Here is a 25803-nt window from a genome sequence, read left to right as displayed (position 1 = left end):
TGCTGTCTCCGGAGAGTGCTAGGGGTGTGCCGCTGTGCCCGGCATGGAGGCCGCTCCTGGGCTGTCTGGCTGTAGGAGACGCTGCACCCACAGAGGGGTTCCTGGGGCGTATTTTGAGGCTCAGTCTCCACCCCTGCTCCCAGAAGGGTCACTGCCCCCCGTGGGCCCATGGTTCTCCTCTCGGCTGGCGTGCAAAGGCAGAGTACTTTAAAAACCTTCTTAGGGGAGGAGCACCTCAGGGGTCCCCGTCTGTGAAATTCTAGAATCCCGACTCCCGCTTCTTTGAGGTCGGGTTTTCAGCTTCGGTGAAAGTGGAGGCCTCATAAATATAACCTCTAGAAGTGGTCGCCTGTGCCCGGTCTTAAAGAAGGGGATGCGTTTTCCCACAGATCGTTATTTGTTGGAAAGGCAGAGAGACAGAGACAACACAGATAGAGACCTTCTCATTGCCGGGCCACTCCCCCGGCTCCTGTGACAGCTGGGCTTGTGCCAGCCCGCAGCCAGGAGGACTCAGGTCAGCCCGGGAGCTGGGCCTGGGGCAAGGGCAGAGGTGAAGCCGAGCTGAGGTGGCCTCCCCGCGGGGTCCCCATGTCGCCCGTGTGTCCACGGCTGCACCCAGGTGTTCTCCCACCTCTCCCCCACGTCTGAGCCCCTCCCCGCAAGTGCCTGAACCCTCTGGGGTCCAGGTCTGGCCTAGAGGCGAGCTGGGCAGGAGGGCGGGTAGTCTCTTGGGAGCAGGTGAGATATTCCGACAGCTGGAGGTGGGAGAATTGCAGGTACTCAGGGAAACCGAACCGCACAGGTCGCCTGTCCCTAACACACAGGTGGCGCTTGTTCGCATGAGAAAGCTGGAGCCGGCTAGGTGGGTGTGCCGCGGTGGTGCGGCCGGTCAGACCTGGCCCGGGATCTGCCCCACGCCGGGCCGTGCCAAGCTCGAGAATGTGCTCCTGTTGGAAGGAATCCAACTGTGGCCAGTCCATTAACGGCCGTCCTTGATCCTCACGCAGCTTGGAGCGTCCAGTCTCCCAGAGCAGGCTCCGGCCATGGCGGGCAGCAGTGAGAGAGAGAGGGTGGGGAGGGGACCAGCCAGGTCCATGCAGGCACCTCGGGGGAAGCAGGTGCTCTGGGCTGGGGAGCAGCTCCTCTGGTGCCAGGGCACGGGGCACAGGGCAGCTCCAGAGATGGTGACGTCCCTATGCCCAGCACAGGAGTGATGCCCATGCTGGAAGGGGTCTGGGAGGTCCGCAGGGCCGAGGTGAGGAACTGAGGCCCGCAGAAGGGCAGTGCTCACACAGGGTCACGCAGGAAGTTGGTGGCAGGTGGACCCCTCATTGGTACTGGCCTTTCAAGCACACCAGACCCCCAGATAAGCCCAGGGAGGGGCTCCTGCTTTGTTAGGCTATGCTGTTTAAAACGCCCTTTCCCACGTCGCAGTCGGGTCCCCTCTCTTAAACATTGCACACTCCCTTGCTAACCTTGGACCACTGCTGCCTCTTCAAACCCAGAGGCGCTGAGAGTTGCCGGCTGGCAGAGGGAAGCACCTGAGCGGCCCCTGGGCCAGAAGCAGCCAGAAGCCTCGGCTGAGTTGGTCACACCCCTTCCTGAGCAGCGTCCCGTCTTCCCAGAGCCTCCTCCACCAGGAGGCCCTCAGGAGCTCCCCCAAGAGTGGGGACCAACACATGGGGACCTGGCCAAGGAGGGCCTGGCCTCTCTGAAGCCTGCGTCCGCCGGATCTCTGCAGAAGGTGCCTGAGATCGTCAAGGCCCAGGAACGCCTGGGCGGGGAGCTGGGGCTCCAAGGAGGCCAGGCCTCGGACCCAGGGCCCCCCAGCCTGATCTGCCAGGACGAGCCTGCCCTGTCTGGGGCTCCCCTCCTGCCTGAAGGGCCCAGAGAGGCCGCACACCAGCCCCCGGGGCCAGGACCCATGGACACTGAGGGAAGCCCTGAGCTGCTGGCGTGCTCGGAGGGGCACCAGGGCAAAGAGAGGCCGGGCGGCCCGGAAGAGGTAGATGAGGACCAGGACATCGACGAGTCCTCCCCACAGGAGTCGCCCCCCTCCCAGGTGTCTCCAGGCCAAGGTGGGCCACCCCCCGGGACCCTGGGGCTCCCCGCCGGTGGTGCCGTGCCACTTCCTGTCGACTTCCTCTCCGAAGTCGCCACAGAGACCCAGGCCCGGGTGCCCGCGAGGCGCAGCCCGCCCCCCCCGGGGCTGCTGGCAGCAGAGCCTGAGGCGCCCCCTGAGCTCCCCCTGCATGGGGAGGTCACAGCCTGTGTGCAGCACCAGGAGCAGGAGCTGGCACACTCCAAGCCGGATTTGGAAGTGACTGCACTGCCGGGGGGCCCTGGAGAGAAGCAAGAGGCCCAGGGCCCCTCCTTGGGACAGGATACACAAGAGGCTGGTCTTCCGGAACCATCTAGAAAGCACCCCGCAGCTGGTCTGCCCGGGAGGCCCGCCAGCCGGGTCCCGAAGCTCAAAGGTCTGTGTCTTGAGCACCCTTGCTCCCTCCCCGGTGCCTCCCGTGGCTGCCCAGGCTGCGGGCACTGCCACCGAGCTGCCGACATTGGCCCGGCCCGAGGCTCTTGGTAGCACGCGCTGCTCTCACGCTTGCCCGCCCGTCTGCATGTCACCGACCCCATCTGGCGCTTTCTGCCCTCTCCCATTCTCTGCCCCCTCGACTGACTCGGGACCGCCCCGCTGCCCGTGACAGAGGGTGGTGCTGCCCGAGTCTCTGTGTGCCTCGGATTTGTGGGCATTATGTGTCCCATTTCAGATGAGGGAACCTAGGCTCAGAGATGCAGTGCAAATTGCCTAAGGTCACAGAGCAGTGACCAAGCTGACTTCGGAATCCAGGAAGGGGTGCTCTGAAACCCTCCCCACCCCCTGACCCGCCTTTCCTCCCGCCAGGGATGCAGGGGGCACTGGCCTGGCGGCCACCAGTCTCCTCAGTGGACAGCACACACACACCGCAGGCGGGGGTGAGCAAAGCCCACGCTGAATGCCCCAGCCCCACCCCGCGCTGGACAGCAGAAGCGCTGTCCTCCCGGTGGGCAGAGCCTCGGGGAGTCCCCTGGCTGGCGGCGGCTCTCAGGGGCTGGAGAGGTGGGAGGGGAGGGAGGCGGCCTGGCCTCAGGGCAGGCACAGGGGGCTGAGACCCGGGCTTTGTAGGCTCCCGTGCAGGGCCCAGGGATGGATGCTTCTTGGCGCTCAGGGCCGCAAACAAGCTGAAGGGGGAAAAGCCACGTCTGTATCCCACTTCAAATACCGAGACGGCAGGGGACAGGAAAGCGTGACTTGAGAGTTGACTCCAGCGGTTCCTGAAGTATCGGCTGAACTTCGCGCGCTGGGCGGGGTTGGGGGTGGGGCCGGGTTCTGCGCTCAGGAGCCTGGGAACAAGGCAAAGCAAGTTAAGCAGGCTTGGCTGCGGCAGGACCTGCCAGGGCCTTCCGTGCCGAGGTGCACCGTGACCTCTGGGCAGGCTCCGCAGCACGGATTGCCCAGGTTCACCGACCCCACCTGCCGCCCCTCCTGGAAGGGGGCGGGTGCAGCACTGCCCCCGTGGGGAGGCCTGGGGCCAGCAGATGCTGTTGCTGCCACATGGGGGAGCTGGCTTGAGTGGGGGAAGGGACCGTGTGAGTCGCATCCACCTGGGGCTCCTGTTCAGACTCCGGGTGCCCCTTTGGGGGTCCCGTGTTCTGGCGGCCCCTCCTGTCTGGGTCGGAGAACGAGGCTGGTCGCTCTGGGAATCCAGGCTCCAGCAGCTGCGGGAGGCCCACTGGAAACCCAGACGGGGCAGTGGGTGTGCAGGGACCAGGGCCTGCACTCGCCGAGGGGCGTGGCCTCCTGAGCAAAGCCCCCTGCGTGCGATGTTGTGCAGAGGCAGTGAGTGGGATGTTTGATGCGACCTTGTGTGTAGCTAACTTGGGGAAGTGGCAAGGATTAGTCCCCTTTGGACTTTGGTGGAGGATGACCCACCCTGGCTGGGGGAGGGGTGGGCTGGTATTGGAGGCTCTGGGGTGGGTGCAGCTGGCCATGGAGGAACGCAGCCATCTCTGCTGGCAGCATGGGCAGGGGACCCAGAGGTGGTGCCAGCCGGGTGCTCAGGAAGCCAAGTCGAGGGAGGCCACAGGGTGGAGACGACCCCCACCCTGAACCTTAGGTCCTGCAGGAGGCCTGGCCAAGCTGCCCCGGCCCTGTCCATGGTCCTGAGGCCTTGATGCGCACTGGCCCTGCTGGTGGGGCTGACCCTGCCACAGACCAGGAAGGAGTCTATGGGTAGAGGCACCTGCACCGTCCACTTTCCCTGTGTCAACCCGCAGCGTCCCTTCTGCATGGCCCCACCTCCAGCCAGCCTGCTGCCCCCGCTGCCAGGCCGCTCCGAGCAGTGCCCCTGGCGTGCCGTGTGGATACTAACCGTGGGAGGCCTTCCAGGCTCAAGGGGCAGAACATCCCCTGGGTCTCTTCCAAACCCAGCTGAACAAAATGTGCCGTGCCGATTTGCAGGCACAGCCTGGCTCTTTCTGTGGCTCGGAGGAGCAGGTGTAACATCCGTTCTCGTTTTCTATCTTGTCAGCTCGCTTGGTCAGTAAAGGCAAAGATGGGACTGGAAGCGATGACAAAAAAGCAAAGGTGAGTGGATGGCACCGGGAAGTCCTCTGAGGCTGGTCAGGTGTCCTGGGAAGCTGTACTTGGTGTCTGAGTTCTTCCCCTCTGCAGCGTGGGGGGAGCAGTTGTCACCGAAGTAAAAGTGCTATTTGAAATGCATCGCGTTTGTGTGCAGGTTTTTAAAAGCCCAGCGTTGGTCCTAGGTTGTGATCCCCCGGCCAGGGCGGGGCTGTGACGAATCCACGCAGCTCATTGTGCGGTTTGGATGTGGCTTTGATGGCAGAAGCTGGGCCTGAATTCTCTGCTGAGAAGTTTGCATTTTGCGTGTCTTGCACTACAGATCTAAGCCAGGCATACAACGGGTCTTCAAAAAGTTCATGGGAAATGTGTATTAAGAAAAAAACGAAGGCATGGGTTTCAAATCCACTTGCCCCAGCAACAAGCTAATCTTCAAATTCCATTTCCCTGAAAACTTTTTGCAGTCCCCTCACATATACTCAGGACGCGGAGAGAGGTTTGCTTCTGGGCAAACCCTGCAGGGAGGGGCTGGGAGGCCAGAGGGCAGGGGAACTGTGCTGGGGGCTGCATCTCTGGGAACAGGCAGAGCAGGCGGGAGGGGGCTGGGCACCCGAGCCTCCGCCGGGCTGCTGGGGGGGCAGGGAAGTGAGGGAGGAAACTGCCCCCCACCCTGCCTGCTGAGCGGAGAGGCGCAGGGCCCACGGCCCTCCTCGATCTGTGGTGCACAGCCGGCAGCAGCCGGTGAAGCAGCCTGGTGGCCCGGCCCCCTCCACCTCTCCCTTCCCCGTGGTCCCTCGCTCCGTGACGTTGTGATTTGGAAGAGGCTCCCGTAACTGCACAGTGGTGTTATTCTGCAAGTCCCACCATGGCCCTAGGGGAAGCCTGTTTCCCTTAAAGGAAGCTAGTGATTCCAGCAGCAGGGCTGGCCCGGGAGGGAGGCGCTGAGGGCCCCCCTGCAGGGGTGGGGGGGAACGCCAGCCTCGTGCAGGCACCCACTCATTCACGCGTGCATGTATTCATCTGCTCAGTGGGCACACACCCAGGCCCAGCCTCTCTGCCCTGGAGTTGGCTCACAGACAGACCGTGGCCAGGTGTGGGGAGGGGCCTTGCGCAGCTGGGGAAGGAGTGTTGCCAGTGCCCGGGCCAGCTTTTCCACCTTGGCACGTGCCCCGAGGCCTCACCCGGGAAGCCCCGTGCCCCTGCTCTGCAGCTGACTCCTTCCATGGGACCCTCTGGACGTAGCCTCTTTGATTCCTGGTGATGTAGAGTAAAATTCCCTCTCCCCGTCTTCTCCCGGGGCCACGCTTCCTGGTCAGACTCCCGCAGAGGCAGTCAGGACAAACCGTGGAGTCACGGCCACCTTTAGGGGTCGTCGCTCCCTCTTGGAGCGCCTCCAGCTGCGTGGCCCCCAGTCCCATGGGGCGCCCACCCCAGCCAGGCTAAAACCTTTAGGTCCAAGTGCCAGAGTCCGCTTCAGCCTGACTAGGACGCCCCAGGCGGCGTGAAGATCCGATCTGCTGGAGACTTCTGCCGGAATGTGCGTGCGTGTGCGAGCACACACCAGCCTCAGCGCTGCCGCTGGCATCGTCAGGACTCAGGGCAGGCACAGGGTTCCGCCAGTGCGGGAAGAGGCCCAGGGCCAGTGGGCAAACACGAGCGCCCCTCTGGGTGGCGCGTCTGGCCCATGGCAGTGTGGGAATGCTCTCCTGGGAAACGTGGCCTTGGCCACGTCCACTGCCTTAGCGCCTGAGAAGCACCTCTGAGCCGGTGCTGTCCCAAGTTGGGGGAGGCTCAGGAGGACCCCAGGGCTGGAGAAAGGGCACCCGGACCTCTGTCCATCTCACACCCTTGCTGTTGCAAGCGCTGCCGTGTGGGAGTGAGGAACATCACGTGCACGTGGCCGTGGCTGTCGGATGAGGAGGGACTCACATTTCCTGCTCCTGCCCATCAGAGGGGCTACTGAGGGACCCGGATGTGAACCGTTGGGAGATGACCGTGTTAAGCAGGGACCTGCCTTATTTATTTTTAGTTGCTGTCCATCTTTAGTTTGTTTCCCTCGCCATGTGCTGACTTTTGTTTTGATTTTATTTATGTTTGTGTTTAAGCCACCCACACCTTCCTCTGCTAACACGCAGAGAACTAGGCCCTGCCCTAGCCCCACACGCCCCTCTCCTGGTAGCTCAGACCCTTTGATCAAACCCTCCAGCCCTGCCGTGTGCCCAGAGCCAGCTTCCTCTCCTAAACACGTCTCTTCTGTCACACCCCGAAATGGCAGTTCTGGAACAAAGGAGATGAAGCTCAAGGTAAGGACTCGACCTCTGGAAAGAGCCAGGCTGCCCGAGTGCTCAGTTCTCCAGGCACTAAGACCTCCTCCCCCCGAGGAGCGGAGGCACGGGCGCACGTGCAGACTCGCTGAGACTCGGGCCGAGGGGCAGGGGGCTCGAGGCCATGCTTCTCCGCTGCCCAGGGCCCCTCGCAGCGGCAGCCCCCAAGACACCTGCTGGGACCTGGCTTGGCAACCGCCCCTCTAATTGGGCTCGCCCCTCTAATTGGGCTCCTCCTGACTTTGGTAACTGCAAGTGCCTCTGGTTCACCCTTTGCGGCCACACCTGTCCCTCCCGAACCACCTCCTGCTCCCTGGTTAGTGTCAGTTTCTCACTGGAGTCTGTGCTGTGTGTGTCTCATGGGCGCCTCTGAGGATCCAAACCCACAGCTGCCCCCCACCTGTGCCAGCTCTTGCTCCTCACCCCGGGCCCCGAGCACACCTGACGTCTCGGTGTCATTAGGGAGAGAACGGAAGAGTGGCTTCGCTCTGCAGCACTCTTGGGTCAGGCTCCACAAACAGTGTCTCCAATGGCCTCTGAGGAAGCAGTCAGCACCAAATAAACCCATAATGAGAGGCAGCAATGGGGCCACCACGGCCCGGTGTGCCCGTGCCTGCCCACGGGGCCACACCGATGGCTCCCACGGGAATCGTTGGCAGGACTCCAGCTGATCACCACGCTGAGGGCTCCTCTGGGAGGAAGTGGAGATGCGGGCAGGTGGGCGGTGCTGTGGGCTTGTGTGACAGAAGGCCCTTGTGGCAGGGATGTCCCAGTCGTGGCCTCAGAGTCCTGGTGGCGGAACGGGGCTGGCATTGGCGCTAGGTGGCAGTCCTCTTTTGCACGGTAAAAACCACTCTACCCTGATTCGGTTTACAGGGGGCTGATGGGAAAACTGGAACGAAGATCGCCACACCCCGGGGAGCTGCCCCTCCAGGCCAGAAAGGCGCAGCCAACGCCACCAGGATTCCCGCGAAAACCACGCCCTCCCCCAAGACCCCGCCGGGCACTGGTGAGAAGGGTGTTCTCCCCGCTCCTGGCCCGGGGAGCTCCCAGCAGGTGCAGCCCTGGCCGCCGGCTTCCCCTGGCGCTTAACAGCCCTCGGAGCTGCTCCGCGCCTTGCAGCCTACTCAGCCCCGGAGCGCTCACGTTCACCTTAATCCTGTCGACAGTTTGCTGGGGAGTGCTGAAGCCCCATGTGTTTCCATCAGGGAGCGAATGGAGGAATGGAGGCACCGGGCGTTTGCCTGTCTGATTCTAACCAGCTGGAGGGAGGGGCGGCGTGTGACTGATTAGGGGCAGGTGGGGGCTGTTCTCTGCGCTGCCCCCCCCCCCCCCGGGTGTGAGGCATTTCAGTCCCCAGGTGAGACGCATGGGGCAGTGGCTTGGCCAGGGCTCAGCCCCAGGCAGCGGTACCGCCTGGGGGCGAAAGCCGAGGGTCATGGCTGAGCAGCCACCGGCTCTGCCCGCTCTCCAGGGCTCTGGGGGGAAAAACCACTGCCGGCTTTGATGACCTGGGCAGTTGCCAGCGAGCCGGTTGGCGTCCGCGGTGCTGTTGGGAACTGTCTCCCTTGTAGCGGGTGAGGGACAGCCTGGCTGGGCGTCTCCTCTCTCCCACGGCCCTGGTGGCCTGCTCCAGGCGGCCAGGTTTAGGTTCTGCACCACGCGGTGGGTGCCTGGTCTGTATTTGCTCGTCGTTGGTGCCAGGGAGCCTGTGGCTCTGGCTGCAGGCTGTGGTTGGGGCCTGGCCTGGCTCCTGGTATCTCCACTCAGGGCCTGCCCTTCATCCGCTGTGTGTCTTGGCCGCGCCGTGTGCCATGGGGTGGTGCCTGCAGGCCTGGTGGCTTGATTTTCCCCAGCTGGTGCTTTCTCACAGAGGTTTGGTCTGGGGTCATTGCCGACCTTGGCTGGGTTTCATGTGTGACTTTGACCTCGCTTCTTCCACTAACCTCATGCAACGACTTGAAACAAGGGCACACCTTGCGCTTTGCGGCGCCCCTGCTGCCTGCAGGCGGGCGGTGTCCGCCCTTGGGCTGCCCCCTGAGCACCCTCCCCCCACCCCCGCCGCCGCACACCTGCTGCATGATTCGCCCCGCCGTGGACGCCTCGTGACACTGAGGCTGTCTCTGGACTTTTCTTTCCAAGCTACCAAGCAAGTGCAGAGAAAGCCGCCCCCTGCAGGGCTCAAACCGGAGCGAGGTAATTGGGAGCCTGCTTCGCGGGTGGGCCGGCCTGGCGGGAGGGGCCGCCCGGCCTGTGTTCGCAGCGCTGGGGGACCTGCGGCTGAAGGAACGGTCCACTCCCGCTGCCTTTGCGTGTGGCTCGCACGGATCTGTCCATCCAGGGGGCTTTCTGGTCCTGTGTGTTCTCGTTTGCTTTGAGGTAGGGATGGGGGGCATTGCCTCGAGACATCTGGAGGTGCTGAAAGTCTGACCGTCTGTCCCCACCCAGGGCTTAGACGGAGATTCCCACTGGCGTATTTTCCTCCACATCATGGTTGTCCTCCTCTAAGGTTGACTGATTGATCTGAAAGGCAGAGTGATGGAGAGAGAGAGAGAGAGAGAGAGAGAAGGGGGGGCTACCCTTCATCTGCTGGTTCACTCCCCAAATGACTGCAGTGGCCATGGCAGGGCCAGGCCAAAACCAAGAACTGGAACTCCATCCGGGTCTCGCGTGTGGGTGCAGGGACCTAAGCACCTGGGCCGTGCTCTGCTGCTTTCCCAGACATGTCAGCAGGGAGCGGATGGGACGTGGGGCATCACGGGATGCGGGCGGTACGTGGTGGAGGCGGCCGTGCCACACTGGCTGTGAGCGCCAGGCGCGGTGCTCGCACTCTGCCGCCGGTGGGTTCTGCCCGCCCCCCCAACACTGTGGCCCAGAGACAGGACACCGAAGGGCCAGGGGGCCGAGGAGGCAGCGGGGCGGAGCCGGCCGTTCCCTGTGCGTCCTGGGCCACGGAGCTGGGCTGCAGGACGGTCGGGGAGATCGCTTCGTGGGGCAGTGGTGGGCGCGGGGGCTGGTCAGGGCGGGAGGGGCCAGGAGGGGACGGCCCTGCCCCAGGGACGGACCGGGCTGGGTGTGGCGCCCAGAACTGTGTTTTACAAGCCCTGTTTCCTCCTCAGCAGCTCCCAAGATTCTTCTTTCCAAAAGCTTTTTCATTTTTTATTTATTTGAAAGCCATAGTGACCCAGAGAGAGCTTCCATCCGCTGGTTCACTCCCCAAATGGCCACAACAGCCAGGGCTGGGCCAGGCTGAAGCCAGGAGCCAGAAACTCAACCCGAGTCTCCCACAGGTGGCAGGGGTCCAAGCACTTGGGCCATCTTCTGCTGCCTTCCCTGGCAGTAGCAGGGAGCCGGAGAGCAGCCGGGGCTCGAGCTGGCGCCCAGGTGGGATGCGGGCATCCCAAGCAGCAGCAGCCCCCAGAGCTCCAGAGCTCCAGAGACTCTGAGGCAGGGGTCCGCGGCAGCCAGGACTGCAGGCTCCGGAAGTATGGGGCAGGGGGTCACAGACGCACGTTTGGGGTAGAGGGTGCCGAGAGGAGGGAGAAGTGGAGCAGGAAGAGGTCTCTGCAGCCTCCCTGGGGATGGCAAGGACCACGTCCTGTGAAGGGGGTGCTGGGGAGGGAATGGCAGGTGGGCGGGGCCGCTCCCTGGGGAGGCACACCTGCTGTTGTGGGCTCTACGGGTGGCAGCAAGCAGGGGCAGGAGCCAGCAGCCTCAGACCTGCCCCAGGGGCCCTGCAGGGTGAGCTTTGGGGGGGACCTTCCCTCACCCTGGGGGCCATCGCGCTCTCCCATTCCCTGGTGAGCCCTGAGCTCAGACAGGGCAAGTGGCTTGCCTGGGAGCGCACAGCTAGCTGGAGCCCATCTCCCGACCTTGGGGCTGCAGGGCAGAGTTGGTCCTGTCCCAGGCGGTCCTTGCTGACCACTGGGAAGTGAGGGGTCTCCGTGCCTCTGGGAGGAGGCAGGAGCAGGAGGCACCACTCAGAATGGGTGCAGGGTTTCCTCCTGGGCATGGCTGAGCTTCCTGGACACCATCCCATAGCGAGGCTAGAAGGAGCTCCAGGACCGGCAGCCCCAGGGCCTTTGCTGACCGCCGTGTGCCCGAGCCCTGACCTCACTGCCTGCCTCCCTCCCAGGTGAATCGGGGAAATCTGGGGACCGTAGCGGCTACAGCAGCCCCGGCTCCCCCGGCACCCCTGGCAGCCGCTCCCGCACTCCATCCCTGCCCACCCCGCCCACCCGGGAGCCCAAGAAGGTGGCAGTGGTCCGCACTCCGCCCAAGTCGCCGTCCTCCGCCAAGAGCCGCCTGCAGACGGCGCCTGTGCCCATGCCAGACCTGAAGAACGTCAAGTCCAAGATTGGCTCCACCGAAAATCTGAAGCACCAGCCGGGCGGCGGGAAGGTAAGGGGTAAGGGCGCGGGGGGCCGTGTGGGTGCGTGCCCAGGGGAGACGAGACCCTGGGGTTCCCAGGGCACAGCCCAGGCTCCCTCTGTCCTGTGCCTCTGTGTACCGCAACTGATTCCTGCAGGCAGGCGGTGCCGGGAAAGCTTCTGGCATGAGGCTGCGGGAGTTGGCGGGACGGGGGCAGAGCCGGAGCTGTGGGTTGTGGTCAGGGTGCCAGCAGGGCTGGGCCGCCGGGCCCCTCTCCTTAGCCTGCAGGTGGCACCTTCCTCCATGCAGGCTTCCCCCAGGCCAGCTCCTGGGTCCCTGTGTGTGTCCGGCTCCCTGTCAGTGTTTCCAGATGAGGCTGCTGGGAGTTGGGGCCTGAACATAGAAACTTGGGGTGGAGACAGCTCAGCCCATAATGCCCCCCGACGCCACACCAGGGCAGACCGTGGAGGGAGAGGAGGCTCGTGTGGGGTGTACTGGGCCAGGACTCTGCTGGGCTGGGTGCTCGGGCCGTGAGCGGGCGCTGGCGGGTTTGTCCCTGGGGGGCGCCTTCCTGATTCCCTGCACCTTGCTCCCCATGGGCTGTCGGCCCCCACTGGCCTTTCCCATATGCGAGGGGGTCCCGCCTAGCGGGGCGGCCTGGGCAGCCTCTTGGGACCAGTGGGCACCGGGGGTCTTGCCCCTCCTCCTGGCAGGGGCTGGGTAGAGGCCAAGTGCCAGGTCTCAGGGACGTGACCTGGGTCTCTAGACCCCAGGCTGGGCCGAGGCCCACTCCTCTGACTCCGGTGCCGCCTGCGTATGCCTCCGTGGGGTCTGCTCCTTGCAGAAGGGGCTCGGGGGGAGGGGCTGCTGCAGGCGAGTGTTGGCCTCTGTGAAGCCAGGTTCCTGGGTGCTGGGGCAGTGTCCCTGGAGACCCACACCCACCCTGGGCACTCAGTGTGTCCTGGGCATGACCTGACCGGTTGCCTCGGCACCGAAGGGGACAAACCACACTGGACACGGCCACTTGTTCCACTTTGTGGAGACTGCAAGTGGCTATGTGAGTGCTCCCCACGCAGCCCCCAGTGCCTGCACCCTCAGGGATAGAAGGACAGCCAGAGGCAGGACACGCGCCTGCCTTGCACCCTCCCCCAACCCCGCCCAATCAAGGCAGGGATGGACAGCTGTCATGTGGCTATGAGGACACAGCCTGGCTCCCTGGCCTGGGAGGGAGCTGAGCCTCTCTGGTGCCCCCTGGTGGCAGGAAGGACCTGCCTCTCCACCCCCCCCACCCCCCCCCGCAGTGGTCCGGCCTGGATGGCATGGCTCTCCAGGGGCTGAGCTCCACCGTGGGCTGTGTCTGCTGACTTGTCAGGCCCCATAACATCTCAGATGTGACCTTCGGAGCTCTCGGCCGGGCCTGGGCCGCCCCCGGGGCACTGGGCCTTGGCTTTGCTTTTGGACTATGGGGCACCTTAACCACTTTTTCCATCCCCTTCCCTCCCCAGCATCCTGCTTCTACCACCCCTTGGTGACTCCTGGGGTGGACACAGCAACCCTGCTGTCACCCCAACCCTGGATCCTGCTCCAGCCTCTGCTGCGCCCTGTCCCATCCCTTCTCTCACCACCCCTGTTCCTGCCTCTGGGTTCTCGGCTGCATCTCTGGGACCTTCCCTGCCCATCAGGCTGCTGGTCAGACTTTGGCTCTGCTGGGACCCAGTGGCCGGTGACCCAGTGACCACCCCTCCTTCGCAGCCCCAGTGGGCCACTTCTCTGGGCTGTGGTCCTAGACCACCCCCTCCCCCATCACCTCTGGTCCGGCCTTATCTTTCCTTGCATTCTGCTGGGCAGGGAGCTCCCTGCCCACACCCTCCTTGCTCTTTCCATCAGCCAGGAGTACCTCTCCCTTTCTGCCTTTATCTCTTCCTCTCCTTCAAGACCCAAGTTCAGAAGCCCTCTCCTCCAAGAAGTCTCCCCAGATTCCCCCTGGGTCTTCTCAAAGCCCCCGGGACCCCTGATCCCTGTGAGCCTGTGGTCTGGGTGATAATGGAGGGCAGGGCCATCTCCAGCATCCTCACTATTGGTTTAACCCAGTGTGAGTAGGCGATTCAGGTTGCAGGGGACAGAAGCCTCAGCTCGGTGTGCGAGGTGCTCCCTGGAAGCCCTGGGTCACCTGAGGCCACTTGGACCACGGGGGTGCCCTGTGGCCCAGGTCGGCAGCTCTGCTGGGGAGGATGACTCTGGGGCCCAGGCCAGGCCTGCCCCTTGCACCCTGGAGCCGCCCCGCCAGTGTGTGTGGGGGAGGGCAGGCAGGTGTCCCCAGGGCAGGGCGCTGGCCGTGACTCTGTGGGGGAGGGTGTGGGGAGTGGCAGAGTCAGGGGCCACCTTGTCTATGGCAGCCAGGAGACCTCAGCCACAGCCGCCGCCGCCGCCCCACATGTTCCTGTCCAGGAAGACGAGGGGGGGGAGGAGAGGAGGGAAACCGGGCACCAGGGAGGGGGTGGAGCCCCAGAGAGGCCCCCCAGGGGTCTCCCGCCACCCCTTCTGGACTGGAAGGTTCTACAGGGCCGCGCTCAGATCTCTGGGTCCCTGTGGCCCTGCATACAGCAAGTGCTCAATGCTTGTTTGGCTACAAAAGGGACAAAGCTGTGAGTGAAGAATGTTGCAGCCACCCTGAGCCGAGAGATGGGGAGCCCTGCCTCCCCCAGGCCGGGGCCCGTTGTCTCTCTGCTGCTTGCCACGAGGCCCACAGGGAAATGAGCTTGGGAGGAAAATGCAGGCGGTCACTGGGCCACACCAGGGAGCTGGGCGGGCGGCGGGAGGCACCGCAGGACTGAGGGAAGGAAGGGCCTGACGTGGGATGGGGCCTGTGAGCCCCTGCCCGGCCACAGGTGCTTGTCCCTGCCAGGCGGGCCCTGGCAGCCAAGGAGAGCCGCGGGGCAGGGGCAGCTTCCTCCCTCTGTGCTGTGTTGTGTTGTTGACTTCCCGAGGGCAGAGAGGCGCTCCCATGGCTGTTCACTCCCCAGATGCCCCGGGGGCTGGGAGCTCAACCGGGGTCTCCCAGGGCGGTGCAGGGACCCAGGGTCTGTGCTGGCCGCAGGAGCTGGGGATGCGGCGCTGGCACTGGATACGGACACAGGCGTCTCCGCCACTGGGGTGGCCGTGAGCAGAGCAGGTGGCGACCCAGGGTCCCCGAATCCCTGCCTGCTGACCGCTCCCGTGCCCCTGGACCTGGCGACAGATTTTCTTGGTGCCACCTGCCCCATTTGCAGAGCCACACGTGCCAGGCCAGCCCCGTGGGCCCCAGCCGTCTGGTGTGTAGAGCAGAGTCTGAGTGGAGGCGGGGGACCAGCCCCGAAAGCGTATTAGGGAGAAGTCGCCTGCAGACCTGGGTGATGGGGTGGCCCGGAGAGTGGTGGCCGTGCAGAGCAGCGCTCCCCGTCGTCACGGGTCACTTCAGTGGCATTAGCGGCCTCTGTGTGGTCCAGACTGCTGCCCTGAGGCCCCCTGAGGCCTCTGGTTGGGGGTGGGGAGGGAGATCTTCTACCCACTGGTTCACTCCCCAAATGGCCACAGTGACCGGGGCTGGGCCAGACCGACCTCCATCCTGGTCTCCCAGTCGGTGGCAGGGACCCGAGGACTCGGACATCCCCTGCTGCTTTCCCGGCCATGAGCAGGGAGCCAGGTCGGAAGTGGAGCAGCTGAGACTCAAACCAGTGCTGCAATATGGGATGTCGGTGTCACAGACGGTGGCTTACCCTGCTGTGCTGCCATGCCAGCCCTGCCAGATAAAACCGTTTAGGTGTCTAGAAGATATGATGTAGCATCCCAGGATCTTTGAAAAGAATTCATAATAATTATAAAAGAGTAAAAATTACATTGTAAGGTACTTGCCAGTATTGTGGCACAGTGGATTAAGCCACTGCCTGTGATGCCAGCATCCCATATTGGAGTGCTGGTTCGAGTCCTGGCTGCTCCACTTCCGATCCAGCTCACTGCTAATGCGCCTGGGAAAGCAGCAGAGGATGGCTCAAGTGCTTGGGCCCCTGTGCTCCCCGTGGGAGACCCAGATGGAGTTCCAGGCTCCTGGCTTTGGCCTGGCCTGCTTCTGGCCATTGCAAACATTTGGGGAGTGAACCAGCAGATGGAAGATCTCATTCTCTGTCTCTCCCTCTCGTTGTCAGTCTGCCTTTCAAATAAATAAGACCTGGCCCCGAGGCCCAGGGCAGGGGAGAGGTGAGCAGATGGAAAGGGGCTTCTTGGCAGACGGGGGAGCTCGGCAAAAGGTTGCTGGGTCAGCTGTGCCGCAGGGTGTCCCCCACAGGTCCGAGCAGACAGGCCCCGGATTGCGACCATTGGTGGCCTCACAGGGCGGGCTGCACACGCTGTGCCCAGAGGATCATGGGAAACCACAGCCTGGAGGGTTTCAGAGCAAAAGTGAAAGGAAGCTGGGCCTGGAGGGGCTGTGGGGCGGAGCTTAGGGAGCCAAGGAAGGTCAAGACTAACAGGCAGGGCCCCACCCAGAGGCTGGGACAGAGCAAGAGAGACAGGGTGGTGAGGGCCCGTGTGGCTCCAGCGTCGGGGTCCTGGGGCCGAGGTGGGCGGGCTGTGGGGACCTGCGGGGAGGGCTGGCAGAGTTGACCAAGAGGCAGGGGGTGTGGGAGTTGGGGGGCAGCAGGCAGGCCCTCAGCGGCCTGTGTGTGTGCTTCCTAGGGACCCCCAGGGCAGTCCCGGGCACCCTTGGGCCTGCAAGGTCAGGAGTCCCGGGGCTGCCCAGGCCCACAGGGGCAGTGCAGGGGCATGGCCAGGAAGGGGCACGGGGTGGGTGGTCTGGTGGGCTCTGGGCAGTGGCGCTAAGTCACCTCTGAGGATGTGAAGGCCCAAGCCCGGACAGAACCTGGAGGCCCAGGAGGGACAGGGAAGGGACAGGGACTGGCGGCAATAATCTAGGTGGCCACAAGGTGGCGGTGGGAGGCTGGCAACGTGGGGCTCCTGCCTGGAGCCGCCTCCCGCCCCGCTTTCCTCCCTCTGTGCGCTCGGGCGCGCTCAGCCCAGAGAACAGGCGGGCTCTTTCCCTGCAGGCCGGACTCACCTGGCAGAGCTGGCCTCTCAGTGGACTGGGACAGAGGTGCGGGCTGCGAGCCCCGCTGAGGGCCGGGCAGAGCCAGGCCGGGATGCTCCTCGCACACGCGCACGCACGCAGCCCGTCACAGCCTTCGGGCGGCCTTGCCCTCGTCTGTGCAGTGTGCTGGAAACAGTTGTAAGGGAGTTTGGGGCGGGGGCAGCTGCTGTTGACGGCCCCTCGCCCTCGGCTCTGTCCCCTCGCCCTCGGCTCCGTCCCCTCGCTGCCCGGTGGACCTGACACAGGTGCAGGCCAACCGCTTGGACGGGGACTCGAGGTCCCGGCTTGGGGAGCCAGATCCAGGCAAGCCGAGCATTCGGGGCTGCTCTGGGCCTTCCAGGAAATCCGTGGTCCCGAAGTAGACTCAGCCCCGGCGCCCACAGTGCCTTTTCCAGGGCGGAACTCTGGGCGCGACACCGCCCCTCTGACCAGGGGTCCCAGGCTACATACCTTGGCTCTGCCTCCCCTCCTGGGGGGTGCGGCTCGGTGTTCAGGTCAGCCTTGAAAACATCCTGTCTAGCCACAGCTCACCTGGGGCTGGGGCGAGGGAGAGGCACACGGAAAACCATTTCTTTGAGCGTGGCCGGCCTGGTGCGGCTGCTTCCCAGGCTCTCTGGCTCAGTCCCCACGGCAAACTTGTCTTCCTTGAAAACCTGCTAAGGGTTCTTCCTCAAACAAGGAGTGTTTCCCAGCCCCTGGTGTTTCCTTTTTTGCCTTGGCTTCCAGGGAGCTCAGGGCTCTATGTAACAGTCTTGTAATTGACAAATTGAAGACCTTTTAACATTATCACTGAAATTTTTTGCTTTATTTTTGTGTGTGGTTTTTGTTTTTGTTTGTTTTTTCTGAATAGCTCCCGTTCTTTTTGAAAAGTAGGCAAATCTGTTCCTGGGACTTATCCAACAAAAAAAAATGGCAAATAAAAAAAGTCCCCAAAGGAGGAGGTCATATGAGACCCCCTTAGTATCTGAAGATGGGAGGAAGTGACTCATAGATGTCACACGCAGGGTGATAGTGACTCCCAGGAGGCGATGAGAGAGCCCCCAGTGGAGTCCTGTCTCCACACTGCCGGTCCGGGTTCATTGGGCCGCGCACAGGTACTGGTTTTGTTGGGTTTAAGAAGCACGCTCTCTGAGGGTAGCCCAGGCATGGCTGGTGAGGTGTCTGCCAGCCCCACAAACACACTTTTTATTTTTTTAAAAAGAGATTTATTTATTTATTTGAAAGTCAGAGTTACACAGAGAGGTTTTCCGTCCACTGGTTTACTGCCCAGATGGCTGCAACGGCCGGAGCTGTGCCGATCCGAAGCCAGGAGCCAGGAGCTTCCTCTGGGTCTCCTTCGCGGGTGCAGGGGCCCAAGGACTTGGGCCATCCTCTACTGCTTTCCCAGGCAATAACAGAGAGCAGAATCAGAAGTGGAGCAGCCGGGACTAGAACTGGTGCCCATATGGGATGGCGGTGCTTCAGGCCAGGGCGTTAACCCGCTGTGCCACAGCACCGGCCCCACAAATACACTTTTTTTTTTTTTGACAGGAAGAGTGGACAGTGAGAGAGAGAGAGAGAGAAAGGTCTTCCTTTACTGTTGGTTCACCCTCCAATGGCTGCTGCGGCCGGCGCACCGTGCTGATCCGAAGCCAGGAGCCAGGTGCTTCTCCTGGTCTCCCATGGGGTGCAGGGCCCAAGCACCTGGGCCATCCTCCACTGCACTCCCGGGCCACAGCAGAGAGCTGGCCTGGAAGAGGGGCAACCAGGACAGAATCCGGCGCCTCGACCAGGACTAGAACCTGGTGTGCCGGTGCCGCCAAGGCAGACGATTAGCCTGTTGAGCCACAGCACTGGCCATGAACCTGTATTTTCTTGCCGCCCATGGGACCTTGGGCTCCGCATGGCACCAAGGGAGCAAATTTGCAGCCTTAAACCAGACTCTCCCAAGATTCTAATGCTGAAGGGGGGTGGGCTGTGGGCTTTGGAAAGCCAGGTGCCTCTGAGGCCACAGGAAGCTTCTGCTGGGTCAGTGCGGCTGCCAGGGCTCCGCGCTCGTATCCAGTCACCCGCTGAGCACGCCTGCCACCTGCCCCACCCCCGGTACCCTGGGTCGTCTCTTCACGCCAAAGACCCCGCCCCGGAGGTGTGGCTCAGCCACCCGTCCCGCCCCAGACCGCCTTGGGTGTGTGTGTCACTCATCCTTTTTTCTGGCTATCAAAGGTGCAGATAATTAATAAGAAGCTGGATCTTAGCAACGTCCAGTCCAAGTGTGGCTCAAAGGATAATATCAAACACGTCCCCGGAGGCGGCAGTGTGAGTACCGCCACACGTCCCCCGCTCCCCCGCCAGCGGCCCGAGGTGCACGCTCGCGAGACATTGCACAGAATAAAGCGGCCTGGGTCCCCCATTTCTCCACGTGTGTCCACTGCTCCCAGAAACGCCTCCCCAGGTCCTGGCCCTGGGGTCCCCGGGCCTCCGCAGGCTGGCGGCGGCTGCTCCCCACCTGCTGCAGGTTCACTTTGAGGGGCTCCCTGGGGACAGTGGCCTGTTGGGTGTGCCATGTGGACCCAGCGTTCTGCCTTGCCTACCCCAGGGTAAAGGGTTGCACATGCGCGCCCGAGGGAGGAGCTGATGCCTAAGCTGCTGGGCTTGTGTTGAAAAGCAGCCCCTCCCTCTGGCTGCGGCCAAACCAGGCGTGGCAGGTGGCCCTGCCCACAGTGCAGATCTGGGGAGACACGCTGTGGGGGTGCTCTTCCACTTGGCTTCTCCGGTGTTCCCGGGGGCCGCCTTGCTTCCTCAGTGACACTGGGGATGGGAGCCTTAACTCGCCACCCGCCCATCTAGTGTCCTCCTGGCTGAGCGACACGTGGGGACCCCGTTCCTCCCAGGCTCCCGCTTCGCTGCCCCAGCCCTCTTGGTCCCCGCTCAGCAAGCTCCCATGCCCTGGGGAGCTGGAGCGCTGAGAGCCTTGGGGTGCCCCCGGAGGCGGTTGGTCTCCGAGAGCCAGCTCCTCTGCCCAGCGCTGGCCCGAGCCTGCCCAGAGGGTTTATTCTTGCAATGACTGTGCTGCTTCCCCAAGGCCGGCGCTCGCCCTGCGGCTGCTGCATGGGGCTTCCTTCCTGTGCTTCCTGTGTCTGCTCCGTGTCTCCTCTGTCCCCCCTCCCCGCCCCCTGTCCACCCCCACCCCTTGCCTTCTGCCCAGAGCAGAGCTGCGAGGACCCTAGCCGGTGCTCAGCTGTCGCTGGCTCCGAGTGCAGTTGCTCTGGGCAGTGGTTCGAGTTCTGACCCCTGTTCTCTGGCCTCCCCCAGAGAACAAGGTGGGGTCTGGCTGTGTGGGTCCCGCAGGCGGATGCTGGGAAGAGGGAGCCCATGGGCAGCCTGGCCCTCCCCCTGCCCGCTGTGCTGGGTGACCGACCACCCCTCCCACGTGCCCTGCACTGTGCCAGCCTGTGACCTGCGGATAACCACAGAAAGCCCAGGCTGACCCTGTGCATGGCCGTGGCTGGTGGCCACTGCTATCCGCAGAGGCCTTACAGAACGCTATCATGGGGAGAGCCTTTGGGGTCACAAGCCCTGCCCCCTTACAGCCTCTGGATCCTGGGTCTGCTCCCCAGCTGGGACGAGACAGCCCAGTGGGCTCCTTCTGGGGCCCCCGGCTGCTTCAGGGGTCTGTTCTTGCCCCTCCTGGCCTCCTGTCTGCTTGAGCATGGCCCTGGTGCCCACCCTCCTCCCCTGCTTCCCCCTCCGCCACCCCCGCACCCCCCACACCTCCGTAAGTGCCGGCCTGGCTTTCACGAACTGCAGTGATCTGGGGTCAATCCAGTTTGCACACAAGTAGGAGTCCGTCCTTTTTTTCTGGTGACCCTGACAAACCCAATCTCAGCTGCAAGGCCACCTGTCTCGGGGTAACCCCGGGGCAGGGAGCAGGAGCCAGTGGCTGGGGGCGATGGGCTTCTGCACCCTCTGACGACCCCACATGAGGCCTGGGCAGTGTCCCCGGGGACTGGTCCGCCACTGTGGGGTCCCTCCTGGACTGGGACCAGTGGGCGGTGTGGGGGCCGTCATTCCCCACCGAGTGCGGGCCTACTGAGCTCGCTGAGACACTAACTGTGGTGCCCGTTCTGTCCGTGTCGCTTGCTGTCTTGGTAAAAACGAAAATGTCCGGGACAATGGGTGCCCAGGCGCCGGCTGGCTCTCAGCCGGGTCACCAGGCTGCTCAGGGTCCTGCTTGCTACCCGCACTTCTCTTATGGGGGTTCTGGGCCTGGGGAAGCTTCTGGAATAAGCTCTGCCCAGCACTGCTCCTGGAGGCCCAGCAGCTGCAGCCAAACGCAGCCCTGCTGAATGTGCTGACCTCTTTGCGGTCCGCGGAGTGTGAGGGGAGTGGCTTCCACATGGGAGTGTCCGCCGCGCTGGGCAGCGTCCCTGTCTGCCCCCCAGGGTCTCGGGCTGTGCAGGACCTGCAGCCCCCAGCCCCTCCGTTAGCTTGTGAAGACTCAGCTGCCCCGGGCAGGGCTGGCAGAATCTTAGCAACACATTCTTTCCTCCCCACTGAGGGTGTGTCCCTCCTGGCCGCTGGAGACTGAATGTGCAGGGTCGAGCTTACACAGCTGCTTCTCATTGTGCCACACCCGTAAGGAATAATCCTGTTTGCTTTGTCTCCCTCCTTCTCCCACACTCTCATCCCCAGGTGCAAATCGTCTACAAACCTGTCGACCTGAGCAAGGTGACCTCCAAGTGTGGCTCACTGGGCAACATCCATCATAAACCAGGTGGGAGCCCGCAGGGTGGGGAGGAGGGTGCTAGGTGCACGGCGGGCAGGACTGGGGACGAGGTCTCGGACGTGCTGTCAGAAGAGCCTTGGGGCCTGGGAGGTGTGGCTGCCCCAGCAGGGCCACGCTGGCCAGCACCGGGGAGGAGGGAGGCTGGCCGTGGACCCGATCTGGTCCCAACAGGGGGACGCTTTGCCAGCTGCACCAGCTACCACCGGAGACCCCTGCGCCACTGCCGCTCTGACTTTGCTTACACAGAAACGATGCAGCTCTCCCCCCACCCCAGCTCCTCTCCCTGAGACCTTTCAGCAGCGAGGGCCTCTCCCTGTCGCTGCCCAGCTCGCGTGCCACAGAGCACCTGGACCATGGCCAGGGCAGCGGGAACAGAGCTCCTGTAATGAAAATGTGAGCGCCCCCTTGTGGGCGCAGTTGGAGGTCTTGCGCCTTCACTGGGGGAGGAGGCCTCTGGAGGCGTGGTCAGGAATGTGGTTCCCGGGATGCTTCCTGGGAGTTGAGCTGCTCCCGCCCAGTGCAAACTGGCCACGCGCTCTGGGGTGTTTCTCCAGGAAGTCCTGCCAGACAGCACTTGGGTGCGGCTCAAGGTCACGCAGAGAGAAAGCATCCGGGTCTTTCCTGAGTGTGCACTAGGGCATTCAGGTCCTCAGGGCGGCTGGGGCTGTGGCTGACAGGGCAGCCTAGTGATTGAGGATTTGTAATCCACTCTCCTGGCCTGGGCTGCCACTTACCTTTGCGTTGGCTAAGGAAGAGTTGGCAGAGAAAATATTTGACACACACCTTGATTGGAGAGACGAGGCCAACCGTTTCCAAGCCTTTGTATCTGAGCCGCTTACGCTGCTCCTGTTCACGACTTGGCCGCGTGCTATCAGCTCCCCTCCAGAGCAGCGGAGTGCGACCTTTGTCTGGAGGCTGCAGCCCTCCCTCCCGGTGTGCGGGGTCCACCAAGACCCGGAAAAGGTGGCAGGTGGCTCTTGTGTGTCTTGTTCCAGGAGGTGGCCAGGTGGAGGTGAAATCTGAGAAGCTGGACTTCAAGGATAGAGTCCAGTCGAAGATTGGGTCCCTGGATAACATCACCCACGTCCCTGGTGGAGGAAATAAAAAGGTAGGGGGCGGGGCGGGGGAGGCTGCCTTGGGCGTGCCTGCTGGATGTGGCGTCTCAGCCCTCACTGGCCCCTGCAGTCCCTGGGAGCTTTAGCCAGGTTGATGCCTTGGCCCCAGCCCGGAGCTGCTGTCCGACTGGTCTTACCGTTTGTTTGAAAGACAGAGTGACAGAGGTCAGAGAGCTTCCATCCACTGGTTCATTTCTCAAGTGGCTGCAACAGCTGGGGTTGGGCCAGGTCAAAGCCAGGACTCCATCCAGGTTGCAGGGACCCAAGCAGTTGGCCATCTTCCACTGCTTTCCCAGGCACATTACGCAGGGAGCTGAATCAGAAGTGGAGCAGCTGAGACTTGAGTTGGCACTCTGATAGGGGATGCCAGCGTTGCCATGACGCCAGCCCCAGTTCCCAGGTGATCCTGGAGTTTTGAAGCTCCTTGGAGGAATCAGCTGTAGGCCCTGGAGTTGGCAAACACCACGGAGGTGGAGGTGGAGGTGAGAAGCCACGCCCCAGCCAGCCCTGGGGTGCCAGCAAGTCCCAGGAACATAACCTAATTCTCTAAATGGGTTACCGAGCAAAGAGCGATGATGCAGTCCAGACCTCAGCCACGCCTCTGCCTGTCAGTGCCCACGCAGAGGCTGCTGGAGTGTCCAGGCTGGGTGAGTGAGGGGCCACGGGGTTGTGTGCGGCTCGGAGATGGGGGCTGCCATGCCCTCTTCTGATGGATGCAGCCCTGGGCTCCCCACCAGCCCACACGTTCTGGAAGTGGTTCTGGCTCTTTCCAGCTGCCTGGGGAGTGGCCGAGGGAGCAGGATGTCCCAAGGTGGCTGTCGCACCCGCTGGAGCCCCCACCCCTCCCTGGCCCGGCCCTCTCACCTCTATGCTCTGGTTCTGGAGAGGCAGACACCCCGTCATGTGTGTGCAACAGGAGGCCCACTCTGCTTCTGTGGACAAGCTGGTGGGAGAGGGGCCTTACAGTCCCTGGCTCCCCATGGCAACAGCCCCCTCCCAGGCCCTCTCTCAGACTCCAGCGTGGAACTCACGTTTCCATGGTGCGTCTGCAGACACAGGTGCAGGCGCGCTCCGTGCCAGTCACTGTTAGAAGTGAGAAAGCATGGGGGCCAGGAGCTGGCGTGCCCCCAGGGGCGTGGGGGCAGGGCGCCGTTCCTGGGGGGAGGACAGGTTTTCTGCCCAAGCCCAGGGCTCTGCCACTGCACTGCAGCACTTTAGGGTCTGGATTGGGCCTAAAGTCAGCGTCTGATCCTCTGGGTGAGTGAAGGAAGGGCTTTGCCACTGTCTGGAATATATATAACTTGAAAGACAGAGAGGTGACGGAGGCGGAGGGGAGTGGGACAGGTGGAGACACGTTTTCGAAGTGCAGGTTCACTTCCCAAATCCAGCAGCCAGGCCAAAGCCAGGAGCCTAGAACTCAACCCAGATCTCCCAGACAGGTCTCCCATATGCGTCACTGCTGCCTCCCAGGGTATGCGTTAGCAGGATGCTGCATCAGAAGTGGAGTAGCCAGGACTGGAACCAGGCACTCTGATGGGAGGTGGGCATCCCACATGCCAAACGCCCACCCTTCCTCTGTTCCTAACCTATCTTCCGAGACACTCAGACAGGGTGGGCTGGGCCTGCCCCTCTCAGAAGACCCCATCCAGGTTCCGGAGGATCCCTTTCGGGTACTGTCTGCATTTCTCTGGGGTGACGAGCAGCGCTGCCAGCGAGCAGCGGAGCATACGACCAGCCTCCTGGGTTGCTCTCACTTTGGGGAATTTTTGGATATTCCCAGGAATCTGCCATTTTTTTCTTAAGAAACAATTCAAGTTTTAAAATGTTTTATTTATCTGAAAATCTGAGTGACAGAGAGGGAGGGAGGAAGGGAGGGAGGGGGAGAGAGACAGAGAGAGAGAGAGACCTTCCACCTGCTGGTTCACATTCCAAATGCCCACAAGCAGCCAGGGCTGGGCCAGGCCCAAGCCAGGAGCCAGGAGCTCCATCCCGGTCTCCTGGGCCCAACTTCTTGAACCTCCCTGGGTGCACAGCAGCAGGAAGTGGACTGGAAGCAGTGGTGGTCTCCGTGGCACACCCACATGGGATGTGGGCGTCTCGAGCAGCAATTTAACCCCTTGCGCCACAATTCCGGTCCCAAGAAACAAAGCTTCAGAAAATACCTAATGTTCGTCCCAAAGTTACAGCACATGGCCTTTCCAGTGCGGTGACAGGAAAGGGTCCTGCTTTCAAGGCACCGACCCCGAGTGAACAAAAACATGCGTGTGCCTTCAACAAGACCAGCTTTCCCGAGTGCCCCCTGTCAGGCCCCGGCAACAAGGGCTCCTGGGGTCCACAGGCATGGGAAGTGCAGGTGCCCGCGCACATCTGCTTGGACAATATCTGCTTTTCCAAGGTGCTCCGAGAACGCAGGCCTCTTACTGTCAGCGCAGGTGGAGAAGTCCTGTGGCCGCTACTCAGGGGTTGTAAGGAGAGCAGGTGTTCTGCACCACTCACTGCTCCAGCCTGTGCTTCCTGCTTCCAATTTCCCAGTATCCTCTGGGAGTCCTGCCTGCTTGTGGGTGCTCCCTCAGTCTCCCACTGGCAAGGGAAAGAATGGGCGTGGCCTGCGGCCAGGCATCCGTGGGGCAGATCCTCCATCCACATTTTCGTTTGAAGCAGGCACGCCTTGCGACCTAGTAGTGTGCACTGTCTGGAGGGTACACAAGAAACTTGTCAGGCTTGCTATCTCTCCAGGAGGCCACAGGCACCACAGGCTGGCCCTGGGGTGGAGTGGGGGTGGCAGCAGGGCTGGGTTCCCCCTCGCGGCTTTCCCACACCCTCCCCTTCTCCCTGCAGATCGAAACCCACAAGCTGACCTTCCGTGAGAACGCCAAAGCCAAGACGGACCACGGAGCGGAAATCGTGTACAAGTCGCCCGTGGTGTCTGGGGACACGTCTCCACGGCACCTCAGCAACGTGTCCTCCACCGGCAGCATCGACATGGTGGACTCGCCCCAGCTCGCCACGCTAGCCGACGAAGTGTCCGCCTCCCTGGCCAAGCAGGGTTTGTGATCGGGCCTCCGGGGCGGTTATGGCCGCGGAGAGAAGAGAGTGAGAGTGTGGGGAAAAAGCGTAATGACCTGGCCCTCCGCCCTCTGCCCTCCCCGGCTGCTCCTCACAGATGGGTTAATTGGGTCATCACCTGCCCTGCTTTCGTCACTCGGCTTGGGCTTGGGACTTCAAAACCAGGGATGGGAGTGAGAGCAAATTTCCAAATTAATGGGGGCTCATAATAAAAGTTTGAAACACATGTGGACACCTTGGCCACGCCCAGCATTTCTCGGGCAGTTCCTTTTGATTCTTTTGTCTTCCCCTCTGAGTAGAAGTGGGAGGAGCAGCTCTGAAAGTGGCTGCTGGGAAATTTCAAGGCACAGGGGCGCCCGCTGCCTCTGTTCCCATCCTGGGGGCGCCCAGAGGCAGTGGCAGCAACACAGGATTTTAAACTT

The 25803-nt window shown here is 62.8% G+C and overlaps 1 protein-coding gene across 17 annotated transcripts in view; it reads left to right on the top strand.

The window, feature by feature from the left end:
- The window catches only part of MAPT (microtubule associated protein tau), an 82779-nt gene extending 57398 nt beyond the window's left edge, over positions 1–25381 (top strand). For 3 of the 17 annotated variants that reach the window (XM_062215768.1, XM_062215767.1, XM_062215766.1), the window contains 9 exons: positions 1506–2477; positions 4572–4627; positions 6727–6924; positions 7822–7954; positions 11081–11346; positions 18638–18730; positions 21107–21188; positions 22196–22308; positions 25154–25381. In XM_062215768.1, the coding sequence (XP_062071752.1) occupies positions 1506–2477; positions 4572–4627; positions 6727–6924; positions 7822–7954; positions 11081–11346; positions 18638–18730; positions 21107–21188; positions 22196–22308; positions 25154–25369 (2129 nt within the window). In that variant the 3' untranslated portion in view covers positions 25370–25381. Of the gene's footprint in view, positions 1–1505; positions 2478–4571; positions 4628–6726; positions 6925–7821; positions 7955–9087; positions 9142–11080; positions 11347–18637; positions 18731–21106; positions 21189–22195; positions 22309–25153 lie in introns of all 17 variants that reach the window. The other 14 variants (XM_062215781.1, XM_062215782.1, XM_062215769.1 and 11 more) reach the window with 6 other exon arrangements.
- The last annotated feature ends 422 nt before the right edge of the window (positions 25382–25803 follow it).

Source organism: Lepus europaeus, chromosome 18 (genome assembly GCF_033115175.1).
Source record: "Lepus europaeus isolate LE1 chromosome 18, mLepTim1.pri, whole genome shotgun sequence".
In the NCBI taxonomy this organism is placed as follows: domain Eukaryota; kingdom Metazoa; phylum Chordata; class Mammalia; order Lagomorpha; family Leporidae; genus Lepus; species Lepus europaeus.
The sequence above is the reverse complement of the archived record's forward strand: the minus strand, read 5'-3'. Positions and strand labels throughout refer to the sequence as shown.